Source organism: Gavia stellata, chromosome 8 (assembly GCF_030936135.1).
Source record: "Gavia stellata isolate bGavSte3 chromosome 8, bGavSte3.hap2, whole genome shotgun sequence".
Lineage (NCBI taxonomy): Eukaryota > Metazoa > Chordata > Aves > Gaviiformes > Gaviidae > Gavia > Gavia stellata.
The window spans coordinates 19234442-19258903 of record NC_082601.1 but is presented as its reverse complement, the minus strand read 5'-3'; the positions used below and the strand labels follow the sequence as shown (position 1 = coordinate 19258903).

At 39.6% G+C, this 24462-nt stretch overlaps 1 protein-coding gene across 1 annotated transcript in view; it reads left to right on the top strand.

Annotated features, from left to right (window-relative positions):
• Positions 1 to 4214: 4214 nt before the first annotated feature.
• ITGB6 (integrin subunit beta 6) overlaps positions 4215 to 24462 on the top strand; it is a 31715-nt gene continuing 11467 nt past the window's right edge. The window contains exons 1-11 of the mRNA XM_009818682.2: positions 4215 to 4275; positions 5019 to 5098; positions 7811 to 8012; positions 8940 to 9186; positions 10053 to 10218; positions 10758 to 10919; positions 11683 to 11778; positions 17182 to 17271; positions 22266 to 22400; positions 22611 to 23028; positions 23947 to 24169. Coding sequence (XP_009816984.1) covers positions 4215 to 4275; positions 5019 to 5098; positions 7811 to 8012; positions 8940 to 9186; positions 10053 to 10218; positions 10758 to 10919; positions 11683 to 11778; positions 17182 to 17271; positions 22266 to 22400; positions 22611 to 23028; positions 23947 to 24169 — 1880 coding nt within the window. The remainder of the gene's footprint in view (positions 4276 to 5018; positions 5099 to 7810; positions 8013 to 8939; positions 9187 to 10052; positions 10219 to 10757; positions 10920 to 11682; positions 11779 to 17181; positions 17272 to 22265; positions 22401 to 22610; positions 23029 to 23946; positions 24170 to 24462) is intronic.

Here is a 24462-nt window from a genome sequence, read left to right as displayed (position 1 = left end):
GGCAAGAAGAGAGAAATGTTTTCTGAAGTGCAGGAGACGCTTCCCCCCACCTTTGCAAATATTCTGAGAACCATCTCAGCCTGTGGGACGTTCAGACTTTAAATTGCTCCATATCTTTCCAGGTTTTCAGGGTGAGAGTGTGTATGAGAAGAACATTGGGAATTAAGAGTTGTGTTGTGTGTGAGGCCAAGAGATCGGTTACAGGAATTTCTCCTCCATATGGATAGCTCTACAGCTTCTGATTAAAAGAGATTTTCCTTGCTCTGGTGAGCTTGGGACATACTGATCTCTTATGTTGACTGATAAGCTTTCACTGGAGCTAATATGCCTCCACTTCCAGGTTTTGTCTGGCACAAAAGGAACTAATTGTTGTTTTCTCTTGGGCTGGTCTCCCTGTATGTGTAATTATGCTGCATCAGTTCCTACCCTATTTGTAGGGGAGGCTGTTATTTTTTCTAAAATGAAGTAATTTTCATATTTGAATGAGCCAATGGTGAAGCACGCTTCTGTAGGCAAACACTTCCCATTCTGGAACCTTTACAGACCCATCACCAGGCTGACTTGTGGATTCAGCTCAGTGTCCTAGAAAAGATACCCTGTTGTTCTACAGAAAAAAAGCCCACTATTATTAATGAAATGCAACTTGAGTCTATTTTTTTTTAGTTTATTTCTTATTCTCTGTCCCCAACATTAGCTTTCTTTCTTTCTGTACCTTGATATTCAATGTTTGTTACCTGCCAGTGAATTTGTTAACTTGATTGGATGAACAGAGTATCTTTCTGTGCTATCTTCATGTATTGTAAGTGCCAGGTGTGGGGGAAAATGCACTAAAGATTTTTTCCTATACAAATTTTATTATCTTTTAAAGAACCACAGACTTGCATTGTTCAGCATTGCCCATACTGAAAGATAAACAGCTGTTTTCTGTTTCGATGTGTCGTTATAAAACCATAACCCTGCTTTAATTGAGACCAGAATTTGCTCCAAAATGAATATGTAGTGGCTGATGAAAACAATGATAATTGTGTTCTGCCTGTACTCTAAACTACCTTTTTGTTATATCTCATTGAATTGATGCCTCTAGTGTGGGTGAACAAAACACGACTCTGTCTCACAAATCTTCTTAAGAAGGGGAACCTTGCTGTCAAACCAAGCCATGCCAGGACCCCAAAGGCTTTTACACATCCTCCCCACATCAGCGTGGCTACTCCGGATTGTGATTCTGCTCTTCTAGAATGATAGTGATAGTGTGATAGTTAAAGCCAATAAAGCATTAAATTAGTAGAGGAATTTCCTGGTCAACTTGCCTTTAGGTATTACACAAGATATTTGGTGACGTTTCAAAACAAGAATCATCTGTCAGCTTCCTGCCTAGGTTTTCTTGCCTTGCCCAGGATCTACTCTTGGTACACACTGTCTCCCTTCCTGGACCTCTCTTAACCTCCTGTGCCCCTATCAGTGAGTTTTTTATTCCCACTCTGTCCAGTCTTGTGAGCTTCTCATTGTGTGAGTTTTTAAAAATTAAAACTGACCTTGATTTTTCTCTCATTTTTTCCTGTGTGTCTTTGTTGTTGTTTGTTCTGCTACTTTATTTTCCTCTCTGCTCTCTCCAGACAATCTGAAGAGGTCTGTTCTTAATAATTTGCAGAAATTTAGTTACTTTATTCAGGCAAGACTTATTCAGATAGTCTTTGGCAGCCATCCCATTCAGAGGCAGGCACTTAGCCTCCAGTCATACTGCCCTTGCCAAGACCCGTATAAAATACTACCATGCAGGCAGATGGGGAACTGATAATATCAAACAGAATTTATAAGTTTTATGTAGGTTGTATTATTCATTCTCTCTACACTAAAAAGTTTGATATCTTGAATCTAAAAATAAGCATTTGCTAATTGCCAGCTGTTCAGTTGGCTGGTCCTTAATCTGGGACACTGCTGGTGTCTGGTACCTTCGAGTGGCTGAAGGACTGCCACCAAGTCCTTTGAGCACATGCTTTGAAGTGTTGTTATATTACCAGGGGCTAGTAAGAGCTACAAATTGACTTTCTACGTTGAAAGGGAAAGCACTGGGTTTTGGAGCTCCACAAGGCTGTAGACATAGCAACAATATTAAAGGTCACGTACACAAATGTAGATTAAACACAAGGAAATAAGATGTGGTGGATGGCACTTACAGGAGGATTTTTTCTTAGTATGAGAAAACATTATCAGTTGACTCCACTTCTTTCTGACCTTACGTAGTTACAGACAGTGTCCTCACAGACTTGCGTCTTCACCAGCTGAGGGAACACAATCTCATTGATGCTTTTTTTGTGCCACAGGAAATTGCTATAGCTGAACAGGTCCTTACTAAGGACACTCCAAGGTATGGAAAGCAGTTGGAGGAGACTTAGGAATGTTGTTGTAAATAGAAATGTTAAGATATGGTTCCACAACAGCCTAAGCTGGGCTAAATTCAGTCTAATGTATTCCCGCCTTTCCTGCCAACTCTGCCTGTCTTTCCTGCTCCCTCCCTTGACCTGGGCACTCACTCTGGACTAGCCAGCCACACCATTCAAGGGACCCACCCAGGTGAAAAGTAGCCCCCCACCTTCCCCATGGAAGGTGATTGGATTTTAATTGGATCAATTTGAATCAGCTCACTGTTTGTTTGGACATGAGTACTGGTAGGAGCAAAGGGGTGGGAACACAAGGGCAGGGCAAAGGTAGGCTTGATGTAATCCAGCTTGAGCTGCTACGAAACTACCCATAGACTGCGTAAATATTAGTAAAATCGGATGTGCTTGGGAATATTTCCAGGCACTAGAACGAGATTGTCTATGCTATTAAACTGTTAAAATGCTCCCCGGCATGAATTTGACCTCTTCCAATTAACACTCTCTGCAAACAATTTATGGGCACAATTTGGTTGCTAGAATGGTCCCAACAGGCAATTTGCAAGCATAAACTCAGGTCTTTCTGTGCCAGTTGGCCTCAATGCCCAGGAACGTTTCCAGGCATGTTGAGTTTAACGAGTACGGACCCATCCGTACCATCGCATCCTGCCCCAAGACTGCAGCTACCACCAGTCTGAAAAGGGAGGTCTGATCCTGCCAGTTGTCTTGGTGAGAGCAACCTAGTCCTTATGAGCTAACTTTTGTAGGATTTCTGACTGTAGAAAAAAAGGATATATGTTTTCAGGCCAGCAACACAACTGATGAAATCATAATTTTATGGTGCACGGTGTAGAGTCTGTTGCAAACCCTTATGATAAGAGAGGGCTCGTCCTGAACAAACGATTTTCAAAACAGACAGTAGCAGAGCATAAAAGATGGGAAGAGATGAAATCTACAAATAAGAAATTTTATTTCCTTTTAATAAGGTTGTAAGAAATGCATATTTTTGCCTTCATTCCAGGTTGGGGAGAAAAAAAGACATAGCAATAACTTGTTATATTGTTGTATCTGTGTTGTAGAATATTTGGCCACTTATTACACAGAGTTAAAGCTGACATGATTTTTTTTCCAAGTCAGCTGCAGAACTGGGAATGCAATTATTCCTCCTTCTACATATTAAAAAAATCCACAACTGCAGCATTTCTTTTTCAGTTTGCAATGTTAATAAAATAAATGTACTCTGTATCTTGAATTACTGAAGCCAGGTCCTCAATTATAATAAGTGATTGCTTTTTGTTTTTTTCACAGTTGCCTTTGCAAGTTTCCCTCCACATCAGGAAAGCTGAAAAAATGGGATTTTTACATCTCTCCAGGTATACTCACTTGGCAATCGTAATGATCCATCTACCTAATGCACTCCCTCAGGGAACAATTAAAGGCATTATTTGAGAGGAGCCTTTTAAGAGTTGCTGTACACACAAAAACCTGCTTTCTTGGCTGGGTTGCTCTAGGACCCAGAGCGACTGGGATTGACAGAAATCTTCACCTGAATGAATTTTCCCCTTATACCTTATAAGGAGTCCAGGAAAACAAGGAAGTGATAACCATGTTCACCTTACTTTAGGCACAGCTTGTCCTCTTTACCTGCCCAGGTAGTCCTTGTTTTCACTTTTATTCATGGTCTGTCCCGGTAGAGCTGAAGTTTCCTCGCAATCCGGTGTAGGTGACATCTGAAAACATACCTTCTGGGAATGTATGATTTTTACGACATTCTACCTTGACGCAGACGATAATTAACACGCTAATATTTTTTTGTCACGCAGCCAGCACTGAAAACGAATGGGGATTGAATTGCTTTGCCTCTGTTTCCTATTCCTGCAAAGAAATAACTGTGTGCAAGGTAAGGCTCAGGGCTAGGGAGATCCATTTCAAAACCATTTTTGCATTGTTTCTTGCTTGAAGTTGATATGAAATAGCTTTCTGTCTTCTGTATTTAATAATTCCTTTCTGTTTAATGACTTTTTTTTTTTTGACAGACTGCTGTAGGGCTACCCTGCAAATTCATCTAAGATTTACGCGGTCATTACCTAGCACAATATGTATGAAAGAGACGGGCATTTGAGCAATTTTGGTTATACTGATCACTGTTTGATCCGCTGAGAAACTTAATACTATACATGTGACTGAGTGTTTCACTGGTACTCGCACAATAAATTAAAATCATATCAAGTAGCTACAGACCTGAGTGAAGCAATTTTAAGTGTACAGAGTGAACATAAATCTGTTCTTTTAATACCCCTGTTTATGTTGGCAATGGCTTACCTGCACCGTACCAGAAACACATGTAACACTTTATCAGGTGCACTGGAGAAAACAAATAACGTGGTCTCAGTGAATGCCATCCATAAGGCATGCAAAAGTAAGTATGTTAATCGCCAGCAATTGTGGGGTTTTAATTTTTATTAGATAGTTAATCTTCTACCAATAGAAATACCTTTACGAAGGAATTCTATCGGTAATCTTAAATACGGCTAAATGTGTGTGGTTTTCACCTCCCACATTCTCTAAATGACAAGATTCTTCATAAATCAAATTACTAAACAGGTTATTAATTGTCTTTTATCTTCTCGGTTTTAAATTTAGGGACCTGTTCTCAGGGAAGAGCAGTGACTTGTGAAGATTGTTTGCTTTCCGGATCACACTGCGCTTGGTGTTTTCAAGAGGTAGAGTAAATGATACAAAAAAATTTCAAAGTAAGACTTGCAGTGTTTGTAGTAGCTCTGAGTGATGAAGTATTGACTTAATTGGGTCACCCTGTGGTTTTGTAATGCATGCAGCACTTAGTGAAGCCTTCCCGTGGATCAAAAGTGGAATTCAACCTAGACTTTATAGTCTGCTATTCATTGTTGCTCTTTTTTTCTAAAAAAACCCTTCCTCATCTAAGGCAGAAATAAAAGTACTATGAGAGGGGCTCAGGTCATCAGCCTCAGGGCTGACTCACCCACAGCGCTGAAGATGAAGCACCAGACATCAAGTCAGAGACCAGACTGCATCTTACATACTACATGCCAAGCCAGACAGTGTAAACAGAAGGTGCTCCAGACAGTTTGCATATACAAGTGATTAATCTGTGGTTGATTTTAAGTTTGATGAAGGTGTCAGTTTTGTAATTAGTACGATATAAGCGTAAGTGTTTTGGCTAAATCATTGGGCTTAAAAAAAAATAAATCTGGATTTGTTTCCTATATATCTGTTGCAGACTTTCTGTGTAACCCCTGGCAAGTCACTTAACATCTCTGCTTTGAAGACTTTCACCTGTAAATGGTGCTAAATAGTATCTCCCTACTTCACAGTAAATATTCTAGATCTTAGTTCATTAATGTTAGCAAGATAGTCAGCTACCACAACCAAAAACTTGCCGGAAATAATAGAGAAATAAAATAAGTCTTTTTCATGATAGTTTCTGATTTACACCTTTGCTGTTAAAAGTATTTCTTGCTTTTTTGAATAGCAAGATGATACCTAGGATGGGACTAACATACAGCTTTATGAAGTAGCTGACAAAGACCAAACAGCACTTTTTTAAAAAATAACTTTGCTAAAAATAATATAGCAGTTTGCAAAAAATGTTACCATGGGAAAAAACGCCACCCAGGTTAGTGTGTTTGCAGTAGTTTTTATGTTTGTACTTAGCCAAGACAGGATTTTCTTGAAATGAAATTTGATCACATAATTTTGACTACTGCCATGTATTTTCAGAAAACAAAAATGAAAGACAATTTATTGATTAAAAAAAAAAACAGCTGTGGAACTATTGAAAACTTCAGAGTAGTAAACATGATTTTTTTCTTTGTTCATAGGCTCATTCACTTGTTTGCTAGAGAACAACACATCAAGAGTGCAAAAGACGTAGGAGCTTTAGTGTCAGAGTAAACACAAGTGCCTCCAAAGAAACCACTGTTTTCTGTAGGATAAAAATACACCTTGTAATTGTAGTTGAACTATGAGTTTGCCTCTTCACACGTTTTGAAAAGCCAGCAACTCAAAACGTGTAATTAAAGGAGATGGTATGGATCTCCCTGTGAAAGTTTTATAATGGTACATGTTTTTTATGCGCACTGTATTCAAGAAGCGGTTGGCGAGAGTTTTGCCTGAGCAAAGACATCAGATTCGGTCTGAAGAGTAATAAACCACTGTTCACATCAGGAGTCTCAACATTGCTTCCACCAGAATATATAAGATCCCTGATAATTTTCAGGTGTGAAAGGTGACATTTTGGTGGAAAGAAGGGTCCCAGTTCTGGTTTTAATAGATTTAAAGTAAATTTGTTTTGCTTTGGATGGAAAGTTTTTCAGTGACTGAATTCAGAGAACATTTGTGGCTTAATGGCTGAACCCCAGGTTGCTTACCCAAACCCAGGAGAAAAGAGCAGCCCCATGGTATGGGCCCATGACCATCAGCCAGAAACGGAATGTTTCGGTGCCAGTTCTGCCGGGCATTGCCCAGGTTTTGGTCAAAAGGTCTTGCAGGCCAGAACAGTTTCCAGTTCAGGAGGCAGCTGACTGATTTTGAGGATCTAAACTCTAGACATAGCTCTAGGAAATGGTAATAAGGCACAGAAACCTCTTTGTAAAACTAACCATTAACTTCACCACTATGCGGGGACAGTACCCACCCTGCAGCTGTGTTGTGGAAAGGAATGCATATCAAGTGCTTTGAAATGAGTAACAAAAATAAACTGAAAGCTATGATATTGATTGGCTTGTGATTTCCTCCACACCGGAGAAGGTCAAGTAGGACGCTGGGCCAAACATAACCAGATAGACGTGGGCATGCCGGGAGCCCCGCCGGGGAGCGAGGGAGGGAGGCTGTGGTGCTTGTTGGGCACCAGGCAGAGTAACAAGGACTGTGAGCATGTTAAACGAGTGTTTAGGAGAAAGAGTAGGTCAGAAAAAAACCAGTGAACACTGGGTACTCCACCGTCAGTTTGTCACAAAATGTGTAGGAGTTTATTATCTGCAAGACCTCTTCTGTTACTAAAGGGTGTTGTTCCATCAGCAGTTCAAAACTGTTTAGGAAAGACTCATGAATTTGTGGCATAATCCTGCAACAGAAAAACCAGGGGCTCATAGGGGCTTTGTGTTATCATTCCCAGTACTGCGGGAAGCCAAATGCAGTGAGTGGCACAATTCCCATTCCCCAACAGTAGAGTGGTTTCTCCCAGGATACCAAATCGGTGTAAACTACACTGATTATACACCTGTGTGACATGATCCATGAAGGGCAAATTTAGATTTCTGTGCCACCTAGATCTCTTTCAGTACTAGTTTGCACTAACTTGGACCTTTGTTTCTGTTCCCTGCATTGGATTGACTTCCGTCAGCCAGGTCAGTCAATACATTTAACTCATCCATTCCTTCTCCTGTTTGCTTTAGAATTACACGGACTCGGCTGGAATTCATGGGAGGTGTGATACCCCAGAAAACCTTTTGTCAAAAGGATGCCAGTTGAATTTGATTGAATTTCCCATTTCAGAAGTAGAAATTCACAGAAACAAGCCCCTAACTGTAGCGACCCAGAACAATTCTGATGTCACACAGATTTCTCCTCAAAAATTAACTCTCAGGCTGCGACCAGGTAAGTCACTCAGTTCACAGATGTGGGGGGTTTTTTTTCAGCCAGTATGATAAGCTGAAGCTTCTCAGACTGAATGGTCTAAAAAAAAATCTTGACAGAATAAAGATAAAAAAACCTGTGTTGAATCCCAAATTATCTGTTGACTCATCAGATGGAAGCTAGGTTCGACTGAATTAAAAATACTTTCAGAAGTGCTGGGTACATCATAAATGTAAGGCTATGGTTTTTTTTAGTTCTCCTATTCTCTTGCCATGGAGGTGGCAGTGAGACAGTGGAACACCCCCCCCAACTCGCCAGCCCTGCCCCTGTGCCTCTCCCCGGCAGGTCTGGCAAACAGCGTATCTCAGAGGCAGCATAAACTCTTGCTTTGAGGATTTACAAGGTACCAGTGACATTTATGGAAACAATCCAGACCTACTTTGGGGTCCTTGAGGTGTGAATTTTTCCTGGAGAAAATTTGGAATAAAGAAATGTAAGAGACACCGAGTTAGGTTATATCATAGTGTTGGAATGGAGAATAAAACCTGTGCATACACTCTGGTTTTCTTTAGATTTCTAAAGTATGTGGTATGTCCCATGAGTGCTACCTTTCGTTTAAATTAGCTTCATATCTAAATTTTCTAAAGCTGCATAGTGCTGAAGTGATGTTCTCATATTTTTAAATGACAGCAATCAGTTGTAAATCTATAGCTATGGCTTTGCTGAAGAACAATTTAGAAAAAATACTAGAATGGCTTTTAATTTTTCAAACCTCCTGTTTGAGATTTTATTTGACAGAGGATCTTTGATTTTTTTTTTAATTCTACTGATGATTTGAAATACTACATAATTTTCACCATATATATAAGTTTATGAACAACTTGGTGTTGCTCATAACTTCTATTTAAAAGTGCTGATATGTATCCCATTTTCCCATGACCTTCATAGGACATGAAGAAACAATACAGATCAAGGTTCGCCAAACTGAAGATTATCCAATTGATCTCTATTACCTCATGGATCTTTCAGCCTCCATGGATGATGATCTGAATACAATCAAAGAACTGGGTTCAACTCTTTCCAAAGAAATGTCAAAACTGACAAGCAACTTCAGACTGGGGTTTGGCTCTTTTGTTGAAAAACCAGTTTCACCGTTTATCAAAACTACAGCTGAAGAAATAAACAACCCTTGCAGGTAGGCAGCGAAAATACCTACCTCTGTTTGCATGCCAACATTAATTCATAATACTAATCTTCAGTATAAAATTCAAGTCAGCAGCCTCACTGGAACCTCTGCTCTCTTCCAGCTGTAACTGAGTCACTTTGGGAACTAAGATCTGTTTCTTTTAGTTTTGCACTCCGATCATTATTCTGTTGAGTCTTACGTTACTTGCAGAGAGGAATCTGGGAGTGATTCTGCTTTTTAGCTTTTGCTGCTAGTTACCAATGTGCTTAATGGGTTAACAAACAGGTATGCAGAAAAACTACGTATTTTTCTTTGATTTGCTAGAAAATACATGTATATAAGCATTTTATGACATTGCTATACCAAGCAGGTGCAAACTCAAACCCAACACAGAACGGCGGTTTCATTTACCCATCAATGTTGTTTTCCTGGTTTTTTTCCCTTAAGATCTAGCAGTATCTCCCAAACCCAGGCTGCCCTGGCCCTTTCCTAACCCACCTGGAGAAGAAGCTGTGCTCTGCAGCCTGAAGCAGGGCTGCAGCAGCTTGGTGGTGCTCTCTGAACGTCGTTAAGGGACTACAGATCCTAATGTGCTTCTGAGTATGAAAACAAGGTACAGCAGGGAGCACGGCAAGGACTGCACGGTGTTAACTGGCTGAATTACTCCCCTCTGGGAGGCATTTCCCAGGCTTTACGCAGACCTGTTTGCATTGCCCACCTCACTGGATGCTCTCTGATTCTCTTAGGTCTTTCGCTAGATCTATCTTGGACACAGAGATACATGACCAAAAACTAATCCAGACAGGCCTGCAAAGTAGCCGTTGCAGTATTTTTTCACTCTGTGCTACCCATAAGCTGTCTCACTTATCTTGTAGAAGTGTGCCATACGAGTGCTTACCCACCTTTGGATACAAACATGTTTTGCCACTAACAAATGATGCTGAAAAATTCAATGAAATTGTGAAAGGACAGCGAATCTCTGCTAATATAGACACTCCAGAAGGAGGATTCGATGCAATTATGCAGGCAGCTGTTTGCAAGGTAACTGAAACTTCCAGGTATAATATTAATTATTCTGTGTATTACCACTTCTAGTATTATATGGTTATATTTGAAAGAAGCAGATAATTATTTTTCAAGATTTTTAATGCAGTCCAAGAGCCTCATTAACTTTGTGTGAAAACACTTTTGGCTGTATCAAGTTAAACATGCATATTGCAATATTTTAGTGTTTCCTTTCAACTGCCAGGGTTAAAAAAAAATATGAACTGTATAATTACTGGATCTGTTTTCTTGATTGTTTTCTCTTCAACTATTTTTGATTAACTGTGTTTAGAGTAGTAAGCAGACTGACATGAACAAGGCCAGCCCATGTTATCAAATGCAGGAATACGGAGACAAAATGTTAGTCAAAGACAATGGAATGAACATAATCTCTTAAAAGAGATGTCATGTTTTTGACGCTGCCTGTAATGTGATTCCCTTCATTTATTTTGAGATGCCGTTCTCCAAATCTTTTGCTGCTTTTCTGTATTGTGGGTGCAATACAGCCTGCTAAACTAATGTACTTTAAATTACAGGAAAAAATTGGATGGAGGAATGATTCTCTACATTTGCTGGTGTTTGTGACTGATGCTGATTCCCATTTTGGGATGGACAGTAAACTAGCAGGGATTGTTATTCCTAATGATGGGAACTGTCATTTGGACCACAATAATGAATATTCCATGTCAACTGTTCTGGTAATTTACTATGAATTTTGTACAACTCTCACATTCTGGAAATGTAAAGACTAACATGAGCAACTTAGAAAATTAATGGAAGTATACCTTCATCACTGAAATGTGTAGGAGTTGGGGAATACAGATATTTACTGTCATCTATTCTATTTGTAATTGCACATTTTAGTAAAAAGAGAACAACATGTTTGTATGGAATTATGGTAGATTATAGCTAGGAAAAAAGAAAGCACAAATCTTACTCCTGCTAACCTGGAAAACACATGGAACAGGACTGACTAGTATTTCCTTCTGCAGGGAAGGCAAAATTTGCATTAATCATGTTCCCTGCAAGGGTGTGAATTCAGGAGGAGCTCAGGAATTTGTAAGACACAGTTTGTGTAGGAGAACTTAACAGCTTAAGGTTCAGTGTTCAAAAATACTGAATGCATACCCATGGTGTTCAGTGTAGGACAAATACCCAGTTGCTCTGGCACACCGTTAGCCTCTGGATTATATATATACACCACAGATGCTACTGAGCCAAGTGTCCCAGTATGGAGGTCAGCACTGTACTTTTCTTAGAGGGTTTTCCTTAAAAACAAGGCGAGGAAATTATATATACTGCCTTTTATTGTGTATACATGTAGTGCCTAACTACAGTTTATACTATACAGACAATACAGTATTAATTATGATCATTTGAATGTGTGTTTCATGGGACATAATTAGCAACTGGATGCACATGAGAAATGGATTGATGTGGCTCTCTTCTGTTTGTTTGCAGGAGTATCCCACAATTGGACAATTAATTGACAAACTTGTGCAAAACAATGTTTTACTGATTTTTGCTGTAACGAAAGAGCAAGTTCACATATATGAGGTGAGCAAACTAAAATGTTCAGTTCTTCAGTATTTGTTTTAAGGTTCACTCTTCTTCACAGCTGATACAGTAATTCTAGTATTAAGGAATGAATTCTGTAGTATATTTATGTAATAAAAATAGCTAAGAAATTATCTATCAGAGAAAGGCTCTTCTACTTGGGAAGTGCTTCTTCATGTATTGATTGTGCTCTTCTTAGGTAACTTCTAAATTGGATTTCAAGTTGAATCACACTAATTTTTTAAGTCAAGGATTGTCAAACTAAGCATTACTAAACTAGTCAGTGTAATCATTATGATTAGCTTTTTGTATTTTATAAGGCTAGAGAAGGACAGTTGAGCCTGTTTGTACTTTTGTAAAACAAGAATATATTCTGAAAGATACATTGTCTTCATGCTTAAATCTGAGATATGGCGGGTTTTCTTCAGCTGACTTGAGAGTTTTGTTAATTTGTGTTTGTTTCTGTGTCTCTTTCCAATGAGACAAATAGGAAAGTAGTGGCAAGATTAAAAATGCAAAACAGGATGGACAAAGTCCTCTTCCCTCATGTATTATCCCTCATGTCCACTGAGGGAAAACACTTTATTACAGGAATTTTTGACCTTAGGATTTGCATAATCCTGTTCTAGGAAGTAATTTCTAACTCTATGAAGTCATGTCATGGGAAATGGGAGCCAGGAGAGAGGGGAGAGCAGAGGAACAGTGGTTATGGATATGCAAAATCCATATTTTTAATAAACTCAATATCATTCATAGCTGTCTCTCCATCAGTCACCTGTGCAGGCACCTGTTTTCAGACTCCACAGATATAAGCCCTCCTGAAGCCCCATGCTGCTTTTGGCCAGCTAGTGTTCCAGCTGTGAGCTGAGCCACCAACAGCTGCTTAACTGCTTTTTGCAGTGAATGTGAGCAAAAGCCCTCTAAGATAAAACAAGAAGGATATCGGCAATTCTTATTTCCTTTTCTATTCATGCCTGCTGCTAGGAAGAAATCTTCACATGCAAAAAGAAAATCTAGATAAGAATTCCATGAGAATGCTAAGGGGGTTTGCAGCCTATGCTTGGCTGCCTGGCCACATACTGCTGCGTGAAGGGAGACAAGGGGAGAGAAATTGTGCTTCCAAATTTATTCAGGTTGGTTGAGCGGGAGTCAATAAGGGTGATCCTGCTGATACAATTAGCTTGGCTTTCCAAAGGAAAATCCTTCGCACAACATTCCTCATTAAAAGCCAAAAGTAAAGGAATGAGAAGAAAGATGCTCCTTTGGTGTGATAACCACAAGGAAAATAGGGAAGAAAGGGTAGGGAAAAAGGTCCTATGTTACAGCAGGGAGAGCAGATGAGCCCTTGAGGTGCTTGCCAGTATGATCGTTTTCTATTTCTATCCTCTGTGTAACCCAGGGAAGACCTCCCAGTGCTTCTCTGACTGGTTCCAGTTGTAGAGTTGCTTGAGTAAGACTAATACTCCAGGTGTTTGACAAAAGTTACAAGAATCGCATCTTTCCTAAACTGACTCTCAGATTACACTCTTGACAAAGGAGGAATTGCTCTGCATCTTGGAGCACTGACTGCTGGCTCTTTTAAAGACTGTATTGAATACCGAGCTGAAGCATGAAAATTTGTATCAACAATAGTAGAAGTCAGTCACTTACAAATGCAGTCATAGCATAGATTAGTTAAAATTTCTACATTAAAAAACTTCTACTAAATCTCATTATTGTTCAACAATTTCTTAATAGGGGCCCAATTAATGACAAGGGAAACCTTTTCCCTGATTTTAATAGGAGCTGTATGGATAAGGGCTGTTCTAGGAGGTAGTTTGGAAGTATCTCTTTGATGTACAGAGCCTTATTTTGTCCAAAGAAACTTTTCTTTTACTGATGGCATTACATTTTCCCTTGAAATTGCTGGTGGTCACCCTCAGAGTTAGCCAACAGTGTTCTTATCAGGGGGTTTCTATTTCAGTATCCCTGTGTCAGTGTTATACCGGTATCAAAGTTACCAAGTGGCACTCTCTGTTCACTGGGAACACTAAACGAAGATTTATAGCTAACAAAAAATGCAAGCCATTGTTAACCCAACTGGGGAATGGTTTGTTCTCGTTACTTTCTTTGTTAGGAAAACAAAGTGACTATCTTCTATCTCGTAGGGTATACAGTAATCCCATTCAATATATTCTATCTGCTGCTTTCATCTTTTCAATACCGCTTTCTGTCACTTATTTGGATAGCTATAGTTGTTATGGCCTGCTTTCTGTCCTGGAGGTGATGTGGAACATCAGTCAAAGCAAGTACAAAAATCATATATAAGTCTCACTGCAGTTTTTCCACACAACAGTATACTTTAAAGTATACTTGCAAGACCTGCAAACAGGATGATAGCATCATGTCTTCATCTGCATGATTCAAATTTGTAATATAAATGTAAATAACCAGGTATCCATGCTAAGAATGTAAAAAGAACAAAGCAAGACAATGGGAATTATTCTTGTGTTAAGGCCACTGCTTAGGTACCCTGGAAGAGCTGGGAGAGGACCCTAAACTGGCTCTTGGGCACCACTATTAAACCACTCCTCTCTTGGTGTTTTACTTCTTTTTAAAAGCCTCCGTGATGGAGATTCTGCAATCTCCCTCACAAGACCCTCCCAAACTTAATTATTCTTTGAGGTGGAAAGAGTCTCCCCAAGTATCTCTCTCAAACCTACTCGAACTCAGCATCTAATTATATTACACCCCAAAATTGACCATTGCTATTTATAATTCAGTTCTTAGGGACAAACGTACATTAAAATAACTGTGAGGACTTAGAAAGCACTTCTTTAAATAGACTTGATAGATTCCATTAGTCCTAAATGCAGTGTGCAGACTGTCAAATATATATTTTATATTTCTAGCCCTGTATAATCCCCAAGAATTTAGCCAAAAATAATTCAGTCATTTAATATTCTTGATCCTCTTCAACTGAATTTTCAGATTATCCACTTACACATATGTGTATTACTATCTAACACACAAATATTACAGATTGCACAAGCACAGAATACGTATGCTTGTAACATAGCTGGTTTTAGTTTTGATCCTTCCTTGCAACCAAACAGCTACTGCACAGCAATCTAGAAGAAGGGGAAGGTTTAGGCCTGATGCTCTCCCTGACCACAAGAACTTTAAAAGCAGTCAAGTGGAAACTTTTATAAGGCCACTCAAAATTAAATGCAAGAGGGGAAGGAAGTTTCTTACACTGAGCCCTGATAATTTGCAATTATTTATAAAAAGGATTATTTTTTTCCCCCAAAAAAGGTCTTTTAAAATATAGTCATATATGTCTAACTTTTTGCATCATTAGTCTCAGCTGAGTCTTACCAAAGCAGCGAGGAATATTTCTATTCTATAAAAGCTACTCACTCAAAAAGATCTGTGAATATTGCAATAATAATGGTATTTTGACAAACTGCGTAAATCCTATTTTGGTATAAAAGAAAACACCAGTCTTGGAGGTTTCATGAAGTAGTTGTTATTACTGTTGATATTATTTGTTTTCAGGCAGAATTCTTTAACAATGTATTAAAACTTACATGAGGGAAAAGACTCCCTCTTTAATCCTGACTAAGCAGCACTTCTTTTGAAACAGAAATTCCTCTTTTTTGGGCAAATTATTTCTTTTTATATCACAGAATAATACAGCTTGAAAATTGGGGTTTTCAGACTGCATTTCACTGCTGAAAATTGAAGTAAAAATACTCCAGTCTCCACACTTGTACAGAATTTCAAGTGATTTTTATAAATTTGGCATGACACTCTATTTATGATGAAAATTATTCTATCATTTACACTGCTAAAAGTTAGACATAACCCCACTGAACTCAAATATATAATCGTCAAATTTCGCTAGCATGAATCAGAGTATCTCTATAAAAAGGCAGTTCATCTTTTAAAGAATATTTGCTAAAAGCCTAAATTCCATGACATCCTTTGGATAGTTTTATGATAGTAGCACTCCAAAAGCATCAGTCTGCCTCACCTTGTTAATGGTTAAACAGCATTGTGTACTAAAAGGCAGGGTTTAACCAATGGACTGGAGATACACACTTAGACCGGACTTGCAACATCATCCTTGTATCACCATGCAGAAATTTTTTGTTCAAAGAGGAAAGATAAAACAAAGTCTTCAGAACAGTATATCCCTGCTGCTTGTTTTGCATGCCACAGATTAAAGGGTGCTATACTTCAAATTCCAAGTTTATCGTCTTTTCTTATAATTATCTCCAAAAGGTCCATGTGTACAAAATGCAGAGTTTCAATATTCTGAGAATCCTTGAGAGAGCACTAATCACAGGAGGAGTCAGGAATGCAAAGTCACCAGCTGTAACATAAAACGCAGTTAATCCCACTGATTTACAATAGCACTTTAGAAATCTAATGAATGATAAGTATTCCATACATAATATATAAAGTAATCACAGGGCTTTTGGAGATGTAAAGTGTAAGAGGGATATAAGGGTATCAAATTATCCATGTTTATTAATAGCTCTCTGGATTTTTTAAAATTAAAATAACAGCATTGATATGATAAATTGCAAAAGAAAATGAATGTTACAGTGTGTGGTTTTAATGATGAACACTTGCAATTTTTCAAAGGCATGGGTATAAGCAAGAGAAGTTCATGTAGTTAACAATCGGGCAAGATAAATTGTAATTGAGCACATTTAAAATCTAGCTGCTAGATGTTATATTAGTGTCAGAATGCAATTTAATGCAAAAAGAAAAGAAATCACTGAAATCAATTGTTAAATTGGCACTATATTATTAACATAAAGTCAACATACAATCAATCATAGCCACAGACCACTGGGATACATGTGGGGTATTACATCGATCATAAACCATCAGCAGTTTTTTAAGGGCCTTTGTTCAAAGTTCTTGTAGCCCTTAGTTTAAACATCTTAACTTCTGTGCCCTCAGTAACCAGAATTCAAGGTGCTCAGTTGCTTGCAAAGATAAAAAAGTGAATGCTGTTACTGACTGTAGGGTGGAAGGCTCTCAAACAGTACAGCAACAGTAGAGCAGCTGAATCTGGGTTTGGTTATTTTTATTAGAGAAAAACACAGCTGTTGATAGAATAGATCTTCATTCTAAATTTGAAGAATTATAGCTGAAAAATACTATAGTATCAAACTTCCAAGCACACAGTGGTGATTTAGCAATATATGTCCCATTAATCTTCAGTGAAACTAGCACTTCTCCATAGGACTTTTTCAATAGGACATGTGTCATCGAATCTGCAAGGGTCCTTGAAAATGTCACTATTATTTATTTTGGTTAGCTCCAATATATTTTATTCTTTTCCAGATGGTAGCTCTTTGTCACCTGGTCTTTTTTTATGCTTTATTTTTTTTTTTTTATTTCCAGAACTATGCAAAGCTTATTCCTGGAGCTACTGTTGGACGACTACAGAAGGATTCTGGAAATATTCTCCAGTTGATCATTGCTGCATATCAGGTAAGGTGTTTTCTTCCTGCATGTCTATATTTTCAAAATCAGATTGCAGTTTGATAAAAACAAGTGTCTTCAATTCTTTTTCTGCACTGATTACAAGAACATCATTTTTTATGCTTAGGTGCTGACCTTAACAGGAAAAGTTTTCTTAACTCGGAGGATTAACTGAGCACAGAAACAAAATTCCTATAACCTTCTGTCATTCCTTAGTTCTGCTGGAATGCTAAATTCACATCAGTGTCTCATCTGTCTTGACTTCTTCATAGTCCTGTATTTCACACCTACTCTTAAGCCTTCTTTAATATAGGTATTCAGGTCTCCCAGTTCAGTACCTCACCAGGGACTTAACTCTATTCCCATCTGTAGCTGTCACCAGAGCAGCTGTACAATTGCTCTGCAGGAATATCTGGGGAAAAAAGCACTATCCTGTGCTCAGTGCTCTTCTCTGCTTTAGCAATTTGATGCTGCCCCTGTGAGGCTGTTCTGAGGTTTTTAAAAAGCAGAATACAGGAGATGAAATGGGTTTGTGTAGATAATACCAAGACTTGAATGGGTTTGTTTAGGTAATACCAAGAAATACTGTAAAGATGACAGGAACATAAACATGGCGCTGCTCTTCAGACCTTTGTTTGTAAAAGGCATCCTGGCTGCCTGGTTCTCTTCTTTCAGGGGAATGTTTTTAGACAGTTTTACATGTCTTTACATAGATATATAATAATTTACATCTATGCTGATATACTATGGATTTCTCTCTTCCATCTCAGCCCCTTTTTATTAAAAACCTGCTCTACCAGTTGGCTACAATGTCAAATAACTCTTTGCAAAGAGCTTCTGTTTCTTTCCTTATTTTTTTTTTTCTGCTCTTCCTCCTATCACCTGAATGAGATGATCACCATTATGCCCAAAATTATTTTGGTTTTGATGATAGGAAGGCAAACCAAATTCTTACAACTCTTAGAACTCTTATAAAAGCAATACAATTCGTGAGTTATGATTTTTTTAAATGAAATACAAAATACCAGAAGATTCTCTATCCTATGGAAAATTAAATAAGCAAAGAACTTTAAAGTTAATCTTGGGAGTCTACATATCATAAAAAATATGGGGGGAAATCTTTACATGAGCAAAGATTTTGCTAAACATCCAGTGGCACCAGGATTTCACTTCTGGAGTCCAACCTGTTGTTAGTCACATCTGGTTCCTATCAGGATTTCTTGAGGCTGGCACTCTAATGTATAGACAGAGGTTCTTACATTTAACAGGGGAAATACCACTTTGTTGTCCAGTGAGTAATGGAAAAACATAAAATAATTGTCCCAGTGCTGTGTCCTGCTGCCTTTGCTGTAACATTGTGTTGAGTGCAGAACGGTGCTTCCTCTAATTGCAGCATCACGGAATCTTCTGCCTTGCTGGAACATTGGAACAGTGGAGAGTGCATCCTTGCCTCTTCCTCTTAGTGTCTGCTTATGTACCTATCGTCCATGATTTTTTTTTTTTCCTACTCTCCTTTTTGAACCTGCTGATATTTTCAGTCTCCATCGCCTTCTGTGGCAAAAAGGAGTTCAGTTGCAGTGTGTCAAGATACATTTTTCTTTTTCCCATTTTAAAGTACTCCCCATGCTTTAAAGTTTCACTGAGTGCACCTTAGTTGTGGTGTTGCAGGGTTTGGTGAATAACAGCTCTGCATCACCTTATCTTCATGTCTTAATGATTTCATAATATTTTATCACTGAGACACCTTCCACCCCCCCAATCTTGTCTCCAAATTGGACAGTCCCAGCCTTTTAAGTCTCTCCTCAGCTGCGCCATCCCCTTGGTGACTTTAGCTGACCTTCTTTTTACCCTCCCTGACCACAATGAGTCCTTCCTGATATGTGGAGACCAGAAGAGCTTGCAGTACATAAGACAGGGCACACTGAGAATTATACAGAGGCAAAATAATGCCCTCTGTCTTGTTCTCAGCATCCTTGCTCATGACACCGAGGACATGATTGGCTTTTTAGCTGCTGCATGCTTTGAGCAGATCATCTCCCAGAGCTCTCAATGGTAACCCTGGTGCAGCTCCTGAGTTGTTTCGGTCAGTCCCGGGTTCAGCCCTGCTGTAGTCTGGAGGGGGCTCTGAACGTGGCGCTCGCTCCCCTCCCATAGCAGCAGGAAGGCATCTGGAGGAACAGTGCTCCTGCTTTTGGGCCATAACTTGTTGTGTCCTCACTCAGGGACAGCGTGTCTGGACCACACACTAGAGTTGCTCGTAGGTTCTTAAAATCCAGCATACGTTTCAAGATGTACAAATTGTACAAGTAGCAACGTGTTGCACTCAGAATTTCCTGGAGCCCATTTTATTACACTTAACCTTAAAGGTTAACAATCTTATTGCTTCATGACGGAAAATCTTCCAAGCAGGAAACCCTGAAAACCACCTTATTTGATGTAAGTGAAGTCATCTGAATTTTTTTGGACTGGGAAGGGGGAAATGAGGGTTAAAAATCCCATGCCAAACAGAAGTTCTAATTCCATTTTTGTCGCAGCCCTCTCATGATACTCTCAGCTGTGTAAGTCAATGCCCGGTGTCTCTGTTTCTTTGCCCACAAAAAAGGAATAAATAACTGTTTGCCCCCCCCAAGAGTAGAGTTACGCTAAATGTGTTAACGATTTTAAAGTGCTTTTGAGTCTTTGCTTGCTGTACAAACAGGTTTGCTAATACCATTCACCATGTGTTGCTTTCTAAAAGCTTCAGAGAGGAAGTAAGCAAGTTAAGAAAGTCTGAGCTGTCAAAATATTTGTTACAAGGAGTTCTCATGTTCTTTCCAAGTATGATTCATTTTCTTCTGTAAGCATATTTCTGCCTGCTTTGTTTAACATTGAATTCTGCATAACTTTGTATTGCAGAGCTGTAGGCTAAATTGCATTGTGACAGCTATCAGGCCGTTTGATTAAAGTTATTCCAGGATTTTAAAATTTCAGAAAAATTCCACTCATTTTTTTTTCAGTGCTTGGTTCCCTTTTCACTTACAGGAAAATAAGTCCAAAGAAATAATATATTAAAACAGGACAGGTAACACAAGGGCACAAGTTTGTAACACTGCTTTGTCTGTTGTTTCATTCAGAAAATATTTTGAACCACGGATGTTTCTCTAAACAGGCCGCTATTTGTCCCCAAACTATGGCCAGGCAGCTTAGTAGATCTAAAACATCATTAGAAGTCCTCACAGACATTAAGATCTAAGAAATTGGAGTTTGTCACAGTTCATTTTCAGTGGCGTAAGGTGCGTATTTTGACCTCTCACAACAGCAAGGCATGCTCATAATGCCCTAGTACAGGCACCAGGATTCAAAGCGTTACGACTTGGTGTTCAGCAGCATTTAATTTTCTCTCACAGTTGCATGCTCTCTGAGCCTCGTACTTTTGCTTCTGGTGGAAGAGGGACTATTTGGTGATATTTCCTGTAACACTAGCACATACCAACATTCGCAGTTTTTTCTAGAGGTTTGATGTATTTGGCCCTTTTGCGAGAGCCCAGCTATTGCAAACAAATTATTATCTAAGAATCTCTGCATTGTTTCAATAGCAACATAAGCACCTAAATCCAAAACAAATGTGAAGGGAAAATTGGACGCATCCAGAACTACAAAGGTTACCACCCTGATGCCCAGTGCACGGTTTTACTGCTCTGGCTGTGTGCTGGGAAGAGCTCTGGGTATTACCTGAATGTGTCTTGCACGACATGTTGCTGTCCTTTATTAAATTGCTTTGGTTTACCGACAAGGTTTTCCAAATGAAAAGACATTAAAAAAGCCCCACCAAACACAACCCTAAGACAAGTTTCCAGGGAATCCAGGACACGTACAAAGGACAGGGAGTTGTCTGCTATGCAGGTTTATACCTATTCTCGTTTTAGTTTGTTTTACCCCACCAGACCTTTACTCCAGTGAGTCATCCTGATGCCTCTACTGGAATGACTCACTGAAGTAAGGTCAGCGAGCTCCTCATGCTCTGATTGAAGTGCAGGGGGTATTTTGTAAAGCAATTAAGCTCATAAGAGTACAAAGCCAAGTCAGTGAGACTTTTGCTCAGCAATTGCTAAGGTACTTTTGAAAAATTTCCGCTGACTGGATCCACAGTCCGATGAAGTCATAGGGAATTTCCCCATGGTCTGCTACAGGCTTTGGATTAAGGCTAAGTTGTGTAAGCAAAGTTGCTATAAAATATTTTAAAGAGTTAAATATAAAAACCTGGGTGTGAGAGAGTTCAGGAAGAAAGTTTTTCACTTAAGAAATGAAAGTTTGATTGAACAAATCAATTTAAGAAATGAGTACATTGTTGAATACAGCTTGAAAGAGCACTGACAGCTCATGAAGCAGGAATTTCCATCTGGAGAAGAAAGGAATGGAGTGAGCCCCCCGGCTGTGGGAGCTAACCATGGGACTCGACTCTGGTTCTGGCCCTGGAACCATCAGGCTCAGTCATGAAGGTCCCGCACTGAGGCAAAACTGAGCTCAGAGCCTGTCCCGCCATGAGAGAGATTGTGAGGTTTGATTCTACCAGCAGAGATAAATGGGAGCAATATTGACATAGGCTGGCTAATCACGAGAAGCCTGGTGCTAGCAATGCAATCAGGGACACAAATCCATTCCTCGGTAGGACCAGCGCTAAAGGAAAACCTGTATCAGTCAGCAGAGCTCTTAGTGATGAAAGATGATTTAATAAAAGACTGGATTTATTCTCCTGCAAGGGCAGGAAATAAGCCCCGTGACAGCGGATATTAAACTGATACCACCATTGCTTTCCACCAAAAGCCGGTTCTGCCGGCACTTTGTTTGTTTTGCTCGTTCTCCATTTTTCTTGCAGTAGAGAATTGTGTAAATAAAGTGCTAAACCCACAGATTTACTCCTGCGTAGGTTGGGATAACTTACAATCCATGTTACACAGACGTGGAGCATTAGCAGCCCTTGGCAGTGTTATTGCTCCATTCATCTCACGCATTTTTCCTTTAAGGAGCTGAGGTCCGAGGTGGAACTGGAGGTCTTGGGAGAGACAGAAGGGCTCAATCTCTCTTTCACGGCCATCTGTAACAACGGGACCCTTTTTCCACGTCAGAGGAACTGCTCTCATGTGAAAGTGGGAGACACAGTAAGTAAATAACAAATTCTCAAAAGACATGAGTTCTGGAGAATTTAGGACACCAAGGTAGAGAGTTTGCTCTTTTCCAAATAATCTTCCTCCAAACAAGTTACAAAAAAAGCAGGCAGTATCTACGACCCTCTTGTTCTGTCCTCTGCATGTGCTTCCAGAGTACTCTGCAGACCTGCAGATCTGAACAGCCACCGTTTTCTCTTCCAGGTCTCTTTCAACGTGACTGTAGGTCTCTCCTCTTGTGAAAAAACCAGAAGGCATATTGTGATAAAACCAGTGGGGCTCAGTGACACACTGGAAATAGAAATTCATCCCCAATGCAGCTGTAACTGTCAGGCAAAGGCCGAGATGAACAGCCCAAAATGCAACAGAGGGAAAGGATCGTTCGAGTGCGGGGTGTGCGTCTGCAGCCCGGGGTACGTGGGGCCACGCTGTGAATGCGATGAGAGCTCCCTCGGCACCAGCTCCTGCAAGGACTCGGCAGAGCAGAGCTCCTGCAGCGGGAGAGGTGACTGCTACTGCGGGCAGTGCGTTTGCCACCCATCCCTGTACGGAAAGGTGTACGGGCCACGCTGTGAATGCGATGACTTCTCGTGTGTGAGACACAGAGGGCTCCAGTGTGGAGGTACGGTCCCTTGATGCTCTTTTTAGTGTCTGCTTTCTATAGCTTTATTGTCTCACTCTTAGCTATGAGATCGTGAATCTATATTTTCATCATATACTAAGTTGCAATCAATTCTGTATAAAGTGTAATTTACTATTTCTGAATTATCTTTAGACTTAAAACAAGAAACAATTTTTAACCCTGTTTTCAAATTTAAAAATGAGACACCTTGAGCCACTCCATAGCTAGTCTAAGTTGGCATGGCTTTGCTGGAGCATATCAGCTACCATCACACTGGGACAGACTTTTAATGGCTGTAGATGATTGTAGCTCCAAGGAAGTTTAGGTAAGTATATTGACATACATCGGTGTTAGCCAGTGTACAATTTCACTCTGACATAATTATCACAGCAATCTTAATTAAATAATCTTAATAAATCACTTTTAGCGTAATTGTGATATTTTTTGTAATTTTAACCCAGTAACCTCAACGATTCTTGGTTTATCTTAGTCAGATACAATCAGAATTTGAGAACTTGTATTTATAATTTTTTTCCTGGGCTATAGCATTATGAATCAGAAGTGATTCTATTGAAACAATGGGAATAGCGTTAAACTGGCAGGAACCAGCCATGAGTTTGTGCTGAACAGATAGGCTGAAATTATGCTGATTTACTATTAGGTTGTGCATTGTCAGGAGATAAGATCTGTATGGAGGACTCCAGTGAAGAGAATGGAGCTGCACTGGCTTACAGCCAGTCTAAGCGAAAATTTGATCCTCTGGCTTAAGACTGAAAATGCTGGGGGAGGAAAAAGAGATTTAAGAGTAAGAAGAGTCGGAGAGGGGAAAATATCTGCTATTAAGGACAATGATTTTAAAGGCCATCATTCAGATTCTTATTAAGAGACTGATTTGAAATATAATAAATGTTTTTCCAGGCAATGGTGACTGTGATTGTGGGGAATGCACGTGCCACAGTGGATGGACTGGTGAATACTGTAATTGCACAACTGACACCAGCGCCTGCATTGCTGAGGATGGGACGCTGTGCAGTGGGAGAGGCGAATGCATCTGTGGGACATGTGCTTGCACCCATCCGGGGGCTTCAGGCCAAACGTGTGAAAAATGCCCTCTCTGCGGTGACCCTTGCAGTTCCAGGCGGTAATGTGCTGGTTTTACGTCTCTGATGTCTGTATCATCCAGGTATCTACTTCCTATACTGCCTCAGCAGTGTGCTCACTGCCTCTACTGTAAATTGGATTTACAGACCAGAACCCAAGAGCTTCTTTTCCCTTTGAGAGGGGTAGTAACTCGTACATCAACCATTTATCAGCATTACCCTTGTAAAAAAGAACTTCATGGAAAACAATTTAATCACCTTCAAGCAGCACAAGTAAAACATCCCACTTTCACTGCTGTCCCTGACTGTACAACTACTCAGAATGGTGGCCTTA